At 38.8% G+C, this 14,579-nt stretch overlaps 1 protein-coding gene across 1 annotated transcript; it reads left to right on the plus strand.

Moving 5' to 3' along the window:
* Positions 1-1,611: 1,611 nt before the first annotated feature.
* On the plus strand, positions 1,612-14,210 carry LOC132097556 (malectin-like). Its single transcript, XM_059503346.1, has 6 exons — positions 1,612-2,044; positions 2,761-2,965; positions 4,568-4,746; positions 4,908-5,084; positions 11,127-11,184; positions 11,298-14,210. Exons 2-6 carry the CDS (start codon positions 2,764-2,766, stop codon positions 11,543-11,545), a joined length of 864 nt encoding a protein of 287 aa, XP_059359329.1. The 5' UTR covers positions 1,612-2,044; positions 2,761-2,763; the 3' UTR covers positions 11,546-14,210.
* The last annotated feature ends 369 nt before the right edge of the window (positions 14,211-14,579 follow it).

Raw genomic sequence — 14,579 nt, forward strand, 5'->3', positions numbered from 1 at the left:
GTGTTGTTGCGACCGAGGCCTAATTATGTTCCTAAGGTCGCGTCCAATCCCTTTCATTTTCAGCAGGTGGTCCTGGAGGCTTTTTCCCCTGCTGTGGCGGAGTCTGGGGATCTAAGTCTTTGCCCTGTGAGAGCGTTAAAGACTTATGTGGATCGTACTGCCCCATGGCGTGAGTCTGACCAGCTGTTTGTCTGTTTTGGACATAAGAATAAAGGCCATGCAGTTACGAAACAGCGCATGTCCCATTGGCTGGTGGAGGCTATATCCTTGGCCTATGAGGCGCGCGGGCTCACTTCGCCCTTAGGAGTAAAAGGTCATTCCACGAGAGCAGTGGCTTCTTCTCAAGCCTTTCTTAGTGGATCCTCTATGGATGATAATTGTACTGCGGCAGGCTGGTCCTCACCGAGCACTTTTATCAGGTCTTACAGTCTGGCTGTGAGGACGGCCCCTGGCTCCCGGGTTCTCTCCGCTTGAGCAGATGCTTCCTTGGATCCAAGCTATCAGGTACGTCAGGCGTTATGGTATAGCGTTCCCATACGTGGTGACGTCACCGCAGCACCGAAGTGACCTATGAAAGGGAACATCTCGGTTACGTATGTAACCTTGGTTCCCTGAATAGGGAACGAGATGCTGCGGTTCTGGCCGTGCCATACCTTGATAGCTTCTTCTTCTTCTTCTTCATTCATGAAATCTGAGGTAAATGGCGCGCGGCACCAGGTATATATATGTGTACGCATGCATGGGCGGTGCCACGCGCTATTTGGCCAATAGGATTGGTGGGATGGTATAGGGCTTCAGACATTCGTCACACCGAAGGTGTTCCCATACGTGGTGACGTCACCGCAGCATCTCGTTCCCTATTCAGGGAACCAAGGTTACATACATAACCGAGATGTTTTTTTTTTTGAGCCATAATTAATATTAATCACAAAAATGAGTAGGGTTGCCATATCAGGGGCTAATTAGTCTAAAAAAATATGCCAAAAATAAGATAACTTGATATATCACTTAAAAAAGCATATTTTGCGTTTTTGAAGAAATGTCATTTATAATGAAATTAATAATTGCATTTGCCTAATTAAATTAAATAAACTTAAATAAAACATACATTCCGCAAGACATACAATGAACTTCTTGGATATGAATGTATTTAAAATAATGTATTTATTTATAAATAAAAATAAAGTTATTTTTTACATACAGTGTGTAGTACATAGTTACATGAAAAATAAACTAAGAAAGACTTAGAAAGATAAACTTTATATTTTATATTATTATACCATGAGTTATCATTATATAAGAAAATAATAAAAGATGAGTAAAAGATAACATTATTTTTCTCTTTCTTTACGTTGGCCATTATTTAAAATAAATCCGCCTAAACCCGCCCACCTTTCGCTATATGCACCAAGTTACCAATGAACTGAACCCAGCTAATTTATGCAAGGAAGTGAGAGAAAGTTGATACACTTGATTCGCTGCTTCTTGACACTTCCACCGATCGTGATTGGTCAGAGCTAGTCGACATTGACAAATCGATTTCTTTCATAAGCAAATCATCGAGCGGAACCTGTTATTAGGCTTTACGTGATTGGCTACATTTCGCAAAGACCCGCCACCCCCGGAACCTGACAATCATGTTAGTCTGTCTCCCCTTACTGTTCCATCTCTTCAACCTGCGCTGCTGACTGCACACATGCCCACAGTCCTGACGCGGCCCTCCCGTTTACAAACTGCTTTGATTTTAGGCGAAAAAAAAGTGCAGAACATCCGTACAAGCGCAGAATAACCACGCTGTGATCATCCGTGTTAAACGAGAGCGAGCAATCGCCGCACACGGGTGCAGATGTAAGGGAATATCCCTGCAGACTACAGCTGCCACACTGATGACAGAGCGAGAGGGAAGTCAGTTAGCCAGCCAGAGCTAAACTCGACTATCAGACAGGTAAATGTGCGGCGATCTGGACGGTTCAGCGGCAACCTGCACCTCGAGCATCTGAACGGAGCCGGCGTCCTCTACTGAGAGTATCCCGCAGACTGCACAGTAAGAGTGACACAAAATGTTGACTTATATTGATTTGGGATCTTCACACATGACATTTTTTTAACTCAGAAGGCCATTCTACACCCTAGAACCATTTTCAAATTGTCACACTTTTCTTCACCTTAGGTTTGGTATTAATCCTGGGTAATTTATCCAGACTTCACACTCTACATTTTTATATCCTGGGTTAACCTTCTTATTTGCATATGCATGACTTCAGTAACACAGATTGGACGAGTACGGTTCGCATTATTAAAAAAAAAAAGTCTGTTTCTGTGTCAGTTTCATCACGTCAAAAAAGCTAGACATTAAAACAGATGTAGTATATCAGTCCGTCTGTCATTATTTCAAATTTCGGAAGCTAAACAGCGCGTGAAAGTTTCTACAAAAGTACAGGCTGTATGAATATTTAATGAGGCGAGCTGCAAGGCAGTTTGTGATTGGTTGTTTGTTGCTAAACAACGTGTTGTCACTTTCTAGCACATTGTTGTTTGACCAGGCTAAGCCAGGGTTAAAAGTGATGCTGACTCTGTTAAAATTTAACCCAGGGTTAAAATGGTCTTTCACCCTGCATTTAACACGGTGTTAATGTTGTTGTAAACCCCAGGTTAAGGGCAGGGTGTAAAGCTCTCCTCGGTGTCGAATGACTTCCTTACATACCATTTTTCCCCTTCCCCTTTCTTTTCTCTTTCACTTTTCCTCTTGGACTGTTGCAGGCCATGAGGAGGGTGTCATTGCACTGTGTTGCCCGGCTCGTGTTGGCAGCTCTGTGGCTGTTGGTGGAAGAGGGTCGGGCTGAGACCGGGGCCCCGAGTCTGGCCGAGCGGGTCATCTGGGCTGTAAACTCCGGCGGGGAGGCACACACAGACGTACATGGCATTCATTATAAAAAAGATCCACTCGAAGGAAAATTGGGGAAAGGTGAGTACTAGAGGATGTGACGGATTGCAGAAGAGGGGGTTATTTTTCCTTCCTAGTGGTCTCCACCAGAAGGGGTGGAAACTGTTCGTGTTGGTGGTGAATTAATGAACAATTGTCCATGTCCTGTGTAAAGATGGAATAACTTTTTTAGCAGCAGCATTGTTTTGTTTTTCTTTTAAAAGGGCCTTTGTATTGATTTATGATTGTATTAATTTCAAATCAGTACTGTACAAACTTGAATGGTAGTGATGTGCATTTACCATCTTAAGAGTGGTAATTCAACCAAAAATGAAAATAGTCGCAATTCTTTTGTGAAAAATGTGTGGCTATTTGTATTAAATGTGCACTTGCACTGTTCTTCATATCTTAAAAGTATATTTTAAAAGGCCACTTAAGTGTGCTCAGATTGTTTTTAATTGTTTTACTTACAAAAAAAAAAAGGAAAAAAAACGCTATTTGTATTACCTTTTAAAGTTAAAAATGCATCGTCAAAAATTTGTAATTACAAATATATTTAAATGTACATGCACACACTAATGACACTGATACATGCAAGTTTCAGTAGAAATGAAATTAAGTATATTTTAGTTACCATATATGCTTGTCTGTGCATTCCCTTTAATCATAATTCAAAGACATTAGAGGTAATCATGAAATTGCATAAAAAGTTGTGCTTAAGTTCTACTTAACTAGCCCAAAAAAGCGCACTATAGTTCAACTAATTACATTCGATATAAATTTCAACTAAAATAGATTTATTTAATTGTAAATAACATGAAATGAAGTGTCCAAAAACATTAAATTGTGTTCACACTTAAGTATATTCTTTGAAAGTGTGTTATTTATGCAAGAAGTTCTCTTTACAAGTATGCTAAAGTGTGCTCCTTTTTTCAAACCCATATGGTTTTCTTTCTTCCATGGAACACAAAAACAGATGTTAAGATTAAGCATAACACATTTATTTTCATTAGATGGAAAAAGGTGAAAGTGAATGGTGACCGAGGCCTCTTTTGTGTTCCTCTGATAAAAAGAAAATCATATTGTTTTTAAAATTTGAGGGCAGCGTAATGACAGAATTGTCATTTATCTATGACTTATCCCTTTAAGAATGAAGAAACCTCAGTGGTACTTTGATGGAACTGTAGTTGTTTTATTACAGTCTGATTTTATATTGTATTAAGAATGTTAATCATGCTATATTGTGAAGAAAAGGACTGGTTGTCAGCTCATCCGTCTCATTAGCCGTTTGTTATTAGAGCTGTCGATCATATCAGGAAGTCTGTGTCACTTGAAATGTGATGACTGTCACTTCCTGTGTAAGATGAGAAATGCAGCATGCACATGTCAGGGCCTGTATAGTGCTTTTTAAAGCTCTGTAAAGACATAAAGCACCGTGTGTTTTGTCAGATTTCACATTATTGCATCAGTGTCAGTATTATAAGTGTGATGCTTAATTTTCCACTCAGCTCTACATTGGCTATAAATAGATTAATATTGCTCTGGTTTGAACATTCTTTTGCATGTTATGAAACACAAAATGGCATGTACGCTTACTATATACACTTTAAACTCACCTTTTGGCACTTTTTTTACCACCTCCAGCATCAGACTACGGTGTCCGTCTGCCGATCCTGCGCTCCAGCCCGGAGGACCAGATTCTTTACCAGACAGAGCGATACAATGAGGATACCTTCGGTTATGAAATCCCCATAAGAGAAGAGGGGGACTACATACTGGTCATGAAATATGCTGAGGTCTACTTTGCCCAGTCTCAACAAAAGGTGTGAATTTTGCTCATAGCTGCAGTGCACACGGTCACTCTTAGAAGTCGATATTTGAACATGGTAATGTTTAATAATTCATGATACTCCAGGGTCTCTATTTCATAGTTTCCCTCACGACATCATCTCTTTCTCTCTTCTGCTTTCTTTTCTTTTCTCAGGTTTTTGATGTGCGTCTCAATGGCCACATTGTGGTGAAGGATCTGGATATCTTTGACCGAGTGGGTCACAGCACGGCTCATGATGAAATAGTGCCATTCTCAATTAAAAGAGGAAAACTAAGTGTGCATGGGGAAGTTTCCACTTTTAATGGGAAACTCACAGTAGAGTTTGTTAAGGTAAGTGTTACTCTATTGCCTTATACCTAAACAGTACTCAAGAATCAGCATTTTCAGCATATTTTACACTATCATTTAAAAGTTTATAGTGTGTAAGATTTTTAATGCTTGCCAAGGCTGCATTTATTTATTTGACCAAAAATACAGCAAGAACAGTAGTATTATAATGATTTATTTAAATTTAATGTTACTCTTTTCTATTTTATTTGTATTAGAAATTTTAATTTATTACTGTGATTCAAAGCTGAAATTTCATAATCATTACTCCTTTCTTTAGTGTATCACAGTATCCTTCAGAAATCATTCTAATATGTTAATATGTTCCAGAAACTTTCTCCAGAAATGTATTATCAATTTTGAAATCAGTGATGCTGCTTAAAATGATTGTGGAAACCTTGATAATTTTTTTTTTCAGGTTTCTTTTATAAATAAAAGCTTAAAAGAGGAGAATATCTTTGAAAAAGCAGTCTTTTGTCACATTGTCACTTTTGATCAGTTTAATGCATCCTTGCTGAATAAAAATATTAATTTTAAATAGTTTTGAATGGAAACTCAGATTGGCCAGCCCATCAAAATATTTTTCTGATGAACAGAATACAGTTTTCCACTTCATTACGGTAAAATCCTTTAAAGCGGACATACCTGACAATAATATATTAGCTATACAGTCGTCTTTTATTGAAGAACCAGACATCAGTCAATTTAATAAGCCATATTTATTTTCTTTTTTTTGCTAACATTAATTGAACACTGGGATGTAGATATGTAGTTACAGACACTGAAGCTTAGTGTTTCCAAGAAGATGAATTCTGTCAAAAATAATTGTGGTCCCTTGGAGCGTTTTTTTTTTTCTGTTTTTTTTTTTATTTCAGTGCAATTTAATTGATTATTTCAGAGCTGCTCCTTTTCCTTATGTAAACAGCAAACATGTTTGGCTTGTGGGGTTTCTGTCAGCGATTAGTCTCAGAGGAACCGTGCACATTGAGCATGACGGCAATCCAGAGGGAAGATGACATTAATGGATATGAGGATGCAACACGCATTAGCTTGTCTGTCAGTCATAAAACATCTCATTCTTAAAATGAATCATTCTGATGCTTTTGCACCTGCTTTCTAGTGTTGTTTTTGGCGGCCTGTTTTAATTTTAGTGTTAGTCTAGTCTTTGTGTCAAGCTGTCATTTTAGTTTTTATTAGTTTTAGTCACGTTCATACTCTTTTTAGTCTAGTCTAGTTTTAGTCGACTAAAAGTCTGAGCATTTTAGTCTTATTTTAGTCAGAATTATCCATGACTATTTTCGTCTAGTTTTAGTTGACGAAAACTGATGACATTTTTAGTTAAGTTTTAGTCAATGAAAATTGTATTTTAGCCTCTTTTTAGTAATGCAATTCTATTTAACCCAGTCGATATAGTGTAAGTACCTAGTAGTATAGACGAAACCAACATTTTCTTTTAGCCAAACCCATTTCAAACAAGGTTTTCTTATTATATTATTGTTACCTTTTAGACTCATAAAAGGTAGAATACATCCATTCCAGACGCTCTGATTTGAATTTACAACATATTTATTTTACCAACAAACATGTTACAAGTACACACACATAAAATTTAAATAAAATAAATAAAATAGCATCACATGACAATGCCAGAAAAAAAGAATACATTCAAGTTTAAAGTGCAAATGTGTAAAAAAAAATGTAAAAAAACTAAAAAATGTGTGTGTCTGTTACTTGTATTGTAAACTGAAGTCAGATTTTGCACTACGAAAATCTACTGTAACACTACAAATGGTTTGGACCTTAGAGATGGATAGGAAGCACTGGCTGCATAGAAAAGAACAGAACAGAAAAGAACAAACAAGAAACAAATAACCAGCAGTCTCAACAGAAACTGTTTGTGTGTGCGTGTGTACAGTATGCATGCTTCTTGCATGTCTGTTCAGGCCAGACATTAACTACTACTTAGGCTTGTTTACTTTGAGGAAAGTGCTTCTTTCCAAAATGGTCCTAGCCCTGTTCCTGCGACCACAAGAGAGGTAACCAGTTACACTGAAGACCCTCTCTGTAAATGCCTGAGAGGCTGGCATCGCCAGGAGGTCCAAGGCCAGAGGTTTCAGTGTTGGAAATGCAGTGGAACAATACCGAGTTAACCAATACTCAATACCGGATTCCTCAACCTCAGCACTGGTAGCAGCAGTATTGTGCGACTCGGACAGCCCTTCTTTATATTTTAAAATCTCCTGCCTAATGTTTGTTGTCTTGGCTGTCTTGGGCCTCGATGGACGATTAGCACTGAAGAATTTAAATCTACACCGTTTTGCAGGGGTTGACTCTGGAGCCCCTGTACCCTCATTTGCGACTTGCTCATCATCAGTACACTGCTCTTCACGTACTTGCACTCTTTGTGGCACAAGATGAGCAATGTAGTCCTCTGCCTTTCTGACAAGATTCTGTACTTCGTTGTCATCATTTTCCAGAAGGGTTTCAGCTATACAAGGGTCCACAAAGCATGCTGCTGCAGGAAGTGGTGAGAAGTTGTCAGCCGTTATGTCAAGAAACACACTAAAGCGCCTATCCATGCTGGACAGCATCTTCTGAGCCAGAGTAGCTGCATCTTTGTAGGTTCTCCCATGTGCAAGCGAGAACTCCGACAGGTGGTTTTTGAGATCGAGGAGTGCTGGCACAACAAGGGAAAGTGACTGAGTGTCACTTTCAAGTGACTTAGTGTGCTCCGCAAATGGCAGAAGAAGGTCTCTCAGCATCCCGATCTTTTGCCACTCACTGGGCTGCAGGCTGTCCCAGCCCATGGACTCAGCCACAGCTGTGAGGTGCTCCTTGACTTCAAGACAGCGCAAAATCATAGCAAAGCAACTTGACCACCTGGTGGGACAGTCTTTTACCAGAACTAGAGCACACTTCTGCAGCAGCCGTTCTGTGGCAACAGATGACTTCCTAAATTTCTTCACCAAGTGCCTCACTTTATCCAACAGCCTTTGGATTGGGGATTCCTTCTGGACCATATTCACTACAAGCTGTAAAGTGTGAACCACGCATGGGGTCCTCTCTATGGCTCCGTAGTCGTATCTACATGAAAAAACAAATGCACATATTTAACCATTTTAGCCCTTACATTATTGAACCAAATGAAATAGTTTTAGTAGTTAACTTCTTATGAACATATTTAGTCTATGTATATGAAATGAAATTATGGCCAGTTTCATAAATGCTGAATGAATTAATAGCATAATTTTTAATCTTTTAACTTTCTATGGAATTATTTTTTGATTTATAAATAACAAGTTACATAAATGTTGAATTAATTATATTGTATATAGTATTATTTATGTTTCTTACTGTCCCCTTGTGTTTTTACTGTTTATATGTAAAGTGTTGTGCACTTTGAGAGCAAAGACTAACCGGAGTCAAATTCCTTGTAAACCTGGCCAATAAAGCGGATTCTGATTCTGAATTAATAGCATATTTTTATACACAGACTTACGTTACCTGTCATCGTCCTCTTCCTGTTGCTCATAGTCATCGCCGTGCTCTGCCTCTGAGTCCTCTTCAGAAGTTGTGGCAACTTCTGCATGTGTGTGGAACGAAGCCACCATATTGCTGCCATTGTCAGTAATCGTTGTGAGGACCTTCTCTCTGGGGATCCCCCATTCTTCCATTGACTCCTCCACAAGTGTACTAATCGAAACTGCGGTGTGAGGGTGAACCATCTCCTTCAGGTTCAGGAGTTTGTGTTCAGCCTTGTTGTCCTCAGGGTTGAAGTAACAGGCACTGACTCCCAGGAAGGATGCTGTAAGCCCCTTTTTAGTCCAAATATCCAACCCTGTAGTTATTCTGCGTGCTGTGGCCAAGTTTTGTTTGATCTTTTTTCTCTCCTCTTTGTACATTTTGTCAATCAAGTTTAAAATTTTATGTCTTTTTGGCACTTTGAACTTTTTGTCCATTTTTGCCATCATGGCGATGAACTCCTCATCTTCAACAATTCTTGCTGGGAGTCCTGTGCGGCCTATCCACTGTGCAATCCCCTCCTCTTTGGTCCGTTGCTCTGGGGAGTTGTCGTTGTACCTCCTTGTGGCAAAGAAATCCTGAGCACTAGTTGGCTTGTCCATCTTCTTGGGTGGGACTTGCTTCACTGGTGCTATTTCTGGAATCTAGCACAGGATCAGATACAATGTCAGGACAGATGAAGCCTCTGGAAAACGGTTGTAAATATTAAGTAGCATAAATCCATGCTATGATTTTTACTATAGTAAATCAACCACTGAGTGAGTGACTTGACTGCCCATAAAAGAAAAAAAAGTCTACATAATCAAAACAAAAGTCATCTAAGCGGTCTCGACAGGCATGTTAAAGGGATAGTTCACTTCAAAATGAAAATTATGTCATCATGTACTGAATTTCTTTCTTCAGCTGAACACAAAGGAAGAATTTTTTTAAAGAATGTCAGTAACCAAACACAAACAGTTGACTGGACCCATTGACTTTCATAATAGGAAAAAAAAATATACTATTTGGTTACTGACATTCTTCAAAATATCTTTCTTTGTGTTCAGCAGAAGAAAGAAATTCATACAGGTTTGCAACAACTTGAGGGTGAGTATATGATGACAGAATTTTCATTTTAAAGTGAACTATCCCTTTAATGCCTATACGATTTGTTTAAATGTATATTTTGGTCTAGAATATGGTATTCAAACTTTCAAAGTCATGTTGTTGATGCCAAATTCAGTTCAGAGTGATTGCTATGTGAATTAAAAAAAACTAGCTAAAGTATTTGGCCAAGAAGGGATGTCAGTCAGTCAGGTAGGAACTAAGAACCCACTTTACACTCTCTCACATACACACACACACACACACACACACTCACAAACAAATATACAAATACACACACACACGCTAGTCACACACATTTGTCTCAGTCGTTTTCAGCTCCAGTGGCTAACGTCTAAAGCTAACGTTAAAATGAGACACATTAACCACAGCCTCATGAGTTGGCTAGGCATGAGCTTTCTAATATAGAAAGTAACGTTATGTTAATGTCTTTTGACTTACCTCAATTTCATTATGGAATGCCTTGAGATGTCTCTTAAGGTTTGTGGTGTTTTTTCCTGTGATTTTGTGGCCGCATTTCTCCCCATGATCTTTTTTCACAACACATTCCGTTTTATTTTCCACTTCTATGTAATGAAAGTTTTTCCAAATGTCCTTTCTTCTTTTTCTTCCAAAGATGAACCCCGGCTGGCCGGCCATCGGACCCTTTCTCTCTGTCAGACTAATAATTATGTTGTCGTTTACATTCACTAACCATCACACTCACCGCAGTCTAAATATCTAAATAATGCCGCGAGTGAGGCTTGAGGAAGTGACGTCGCCAGCGTCACCGCAGTGCAACCTGATGCAGCCTCCCGAAAGGGAGACACAGCAGGACACAGAAATTACTGCAAAAATACTACGACTAAGACGAAATAAGGTTATAACATTTCGTCTCGTTTTGGTCAACGAAAATGAAGAGACATTATAGCATAGTTTTTATTTTGTAAACCACATTAAGTCTCGTTTTTATTCGTCAACGATAATGCATTATACATTTAATTATAGTTATCGTCACATGATCAGCATTTACGTTGCGTCTCGTCTCGTTTTCGTCACGTGATAAATGTTCGTTGACGACGATATTTAGTCATAATTTTCGTTGACGAAAGCAACACTGCTGCTTTCCTTTGACAAATTGTGCCAGAACTGTTTAGCAAGTTCTTATTAGATTATGCAGCATACGTAGTTTGACCTCTAACTCTGCAGTGTTGCATAAAACAAAATGATTTATGAGGTTTGAAGCTGAAACAAATGGGGTATAGAGCCACAGGACTGACCCTGTGCACACCTCGGTCTTTTATTCACTGTTAGATACCCTGCAGGCCAACCGCCGCACAGAATACACTAGAATCAATTTGCATGTTTTCCCCATGTGTTTGCATGCATTCATCCTCTGTAAGCAGCAAACTATAATCTATATATCTCTTGTGTCCACAGGGTTACTATGACAACCCCAAGATATGTGCACTATATGTGATGAAGGGCACGCTTGAGGGTAAGAGGGGGACCCCTATAATTGATAGGGTTGCATCCTCGATCAAGTCTTATCCTGCTTTTTTATTATTTCTTTGCACTTTCTCCAAGTAACAGCCTTTGGTGTGTTTGTAGATGTGCCTAAACTGCAGCCACATCCTGGACTGGAAAAGAGAGAGGAAGAGGAGGAGGAAGAGGACGATGGGGAGGGGGAGGGGGGAGAAAGCGCAAAAAAGAGCACCTCCACCTCTCCCAAGAATCCGGTTCGGTCCGGGCCGCGCACCCCCAACCCATACGCCACTGATAACAGCAGCCTGATGTTCCCTATACTAGTGGCATTCGGGGTCTTCATCCCAACCCTCTTCTGCCTCTGCCGCCTCTGAGGGGAACAAGTGAGGGAGAGAGAGGAGAAATGACGGACATCAGGCTCTGAAGGGGTGGGGGGAGGGGAGCAACGAGGGACGCACAACTGTGGGGACAGGCAGAATATAGACTGACATTACAACAGAGAGAGAGAGAGAGAGAGCAAAAGGCGGATGAGAGACATGCAGAAACAAGGAGGTTTCAGATATTGCTGGGTGACCTGGAAAACACAAGGATTTCAAGCGTGAGTTAATTTCATGTGTGTGATTGTGCTTGTGTTCGTACACATTTAATACCAATTTTATTCTGAGGAGATCCTGAGAGGTACTGATTAAATGCACTCGCGCACACACACATGCAGCAGGACTAACCACTCTACAAACCTGGTTTGTCTGGTCTAGCAGGAGATGGAGCTGGAGACACTCCTAGATCCCGTGTCCCAACTCGTGGAAAGATATTGTCTAGGAGTGTATTTCTGATCAGCGGTGGTGTTGATCTGCCGGGTTTTTTTGGCCTCTAGTGGGAGGCAGAAATGGTACATGAATTTTCTCTTTGATCATTTGGTTAATGCATCTAAATCTCAGTGGCAGATCATAAAGTGATTTGAGACCTTGGTTTCTATTTACCTCACGTTTTGTTTCCCTCGCACTCATACAAACTACTATAATTCATTTCCTGCGGCTTCAATTCTTTCTTTGATTTAAAAAGCATAAACATTCAAAATTGTCTGGAGATGTGCTTTCTCATTCTTCAGTTGCATATTTTCAGAACCATGTCTTCAAATCTCTAACTGCACAAGGGAGATATAAATAATTTTTTTCCCATTTACAGGGACTTTATGGTCTCTGAATAACTACATGTGTTCAGTATTTAATAAAACATCTTTATTTTTAAAAATTTCATTTTTTTTCCCTTTAGGTGGGAACATGAGTTCATAACAAAGAGGGTCTTTAATACACTGGCTTTTGAGTCCCAGAAACTAGATTGTGTTGGACTAAAGTGTTAAATCCCCTTAATTTCTCTCTCATTGGTACATGATGTGTCTGGGATAGCATCTTATAAATATGTTGTCTTAATTACATTGCAAAAGGCACCTAATACACAGTGTAGAGAAGGATAGTTGCTCAGTCGGGATGCTCTTTGTCATATTTGCTCTAGGTTTAACCATACGGGCCTGGTTGGGAAACGATTTGACCGATACATGCCTGCCATACACCATGAAGTATGGATGCAGAAGCATGAATTTTGTACTCAAGTTGGCAAATTTCAGTGCTGTCGTTTAGCTTTTGTACTAGCATAAGTTAAGTGAACATCTGCATTTCACTTCATCAATCTTTTTTTCTTAGCCTGTTCTGTATCTGTATACTTTTGTCTTGGTATTTTGTTTTTTCTCTGCATCTCATTTATTTTCCTCTTTATTTGTTTTTTTTATTTGCTTCACTGTTTTGTTCAAGCAAGCCTGCCTTTAAATGTGATTTAGTGTGTGATCAAGAGACCACCTCTCACACTGCTGAAACATTATTCATGCCACTGTCTGATGTGCGAGATGAGTGCTGCATGTCAGTTTGACCCCGTCTCTTGCATGAACTCAGAAACTCATCTTGGCCTTCACCTTCTCAGTAGGAGTTGGAGAGGTTTTGCCTTGACACCCCCCCCCCCCCCCCCCACCCCCAGTAGAAAACAATCATTAAAACATTGAGGCACCTTTTTCATTTATCAGAGTTGTAGAAAGTTGATTGCTTATTGTCGCCAAAGTCGTTTTCTTTTATACGATGCATGTGTATATAAGGTACTTGGTTTGTTGTGCCATACAGTTATTTTTCACTTTAGAATATTGTTCTTTTTTGTTCGTGTAATTGTTATTGCTATTGGGGTGGCTGGGTTTTTAAATATCTTGCCTAATGGAGGAGTGGCCTTAAAATAGCATTGTTTGTGTATCTGGTCTGGATAAAGACACACTGACTGATTGTCAGAAAGAGCTTGGATCGTGTTAAGTTTAGTTAATTTACAGTAGGTTTTTTTATGTTGTGTAATTTAAGTAAAAGGAAATGGGTTGAATATTCAAAAATTGTGACTTTATTTTCCAGAAGTAGTTGTTTTTTTATTTCCTCAGGATCTTTTGAATTATTATTTTTTTTTTATGATGAGTCTTTTATTGCACGTCCTGGTGTTGTTTTAAAAACACATTTTGTTTGTTGGTGTGAATTTTTTTTTTTTTTATGCAATGTGTACTTTTGATTCCTTGTTGCCTTAAATTTGAATACATCCTCATGTGCATTATCATTTTGTGCTCTTTGAATCTTTATTTCCACCATTTAGGTTGATTTATTGCATGATTTAGTTTTCATTATTTTGTCATCTGAAAAACAGTTTAGTGAGTCCTCTACAAATGCACAACTTCTTGGACAATAGCCAAAGACCACATGGAGGCCTTTCGTTGTGTCCTCCTTCATAAAGAGCTCTTGTGTATTGCTCCATGTCACATAAACTGCTGGGTTACGAGGGATGTAGTTTCTCTGTTAATGTTAGTTGTGTTCAACTACCTGTCCCCTCTTGAACCTCGTCCCTCAGAACTGGTGAAATAGTATTGGAACGGTTAGCACCCACACGTCTGGAGAGAAGGCTTCTGAAGTGGGAACTGCAAACTGATGCAGTTTCTTTTTAATAAATGTGCTATTTTATCTATCTGGCCTTGAGGGTATTTTTAATGAGCTCTTTTTAATTTATAAGATTCTGTTAACAATCATTGTTTATGTCAAGATTATAGAATTGATTTATAGTTATTATTAAATAAATATTATATAAATAAATGTGTATGTCTGATAAGTCACTATATTGTTAAATTTAAATGTGTGTGTGTGTGTGTGTGTGTATTATTAATATACTGTATAATGTTTAGATACCCCCTGACGATGTAAACCGCTTTGAGTGCTTAGAAAGGCACTTTATAAATGTAAGGAATTATTAATTAAATTATATGTAAATAGTAAAATATTAAAAATGTAATTTATACATATTGTTACAATTTTATATATATATGTGTGTGTACATGTG

This window comes from Carassius carassius, chromosome 21 (genome assembly GCF_963082965.1).
Source record: "Carassius carassius chromosome 21, fCarCar2.1, whole genome shotgun sequence".
Lineage (NCBI taxonomy): Eukaryota > Metazoa > Chordata > Actinopteri > Cypriniformes > Cyprinidae > Carassius > Carassius carassius.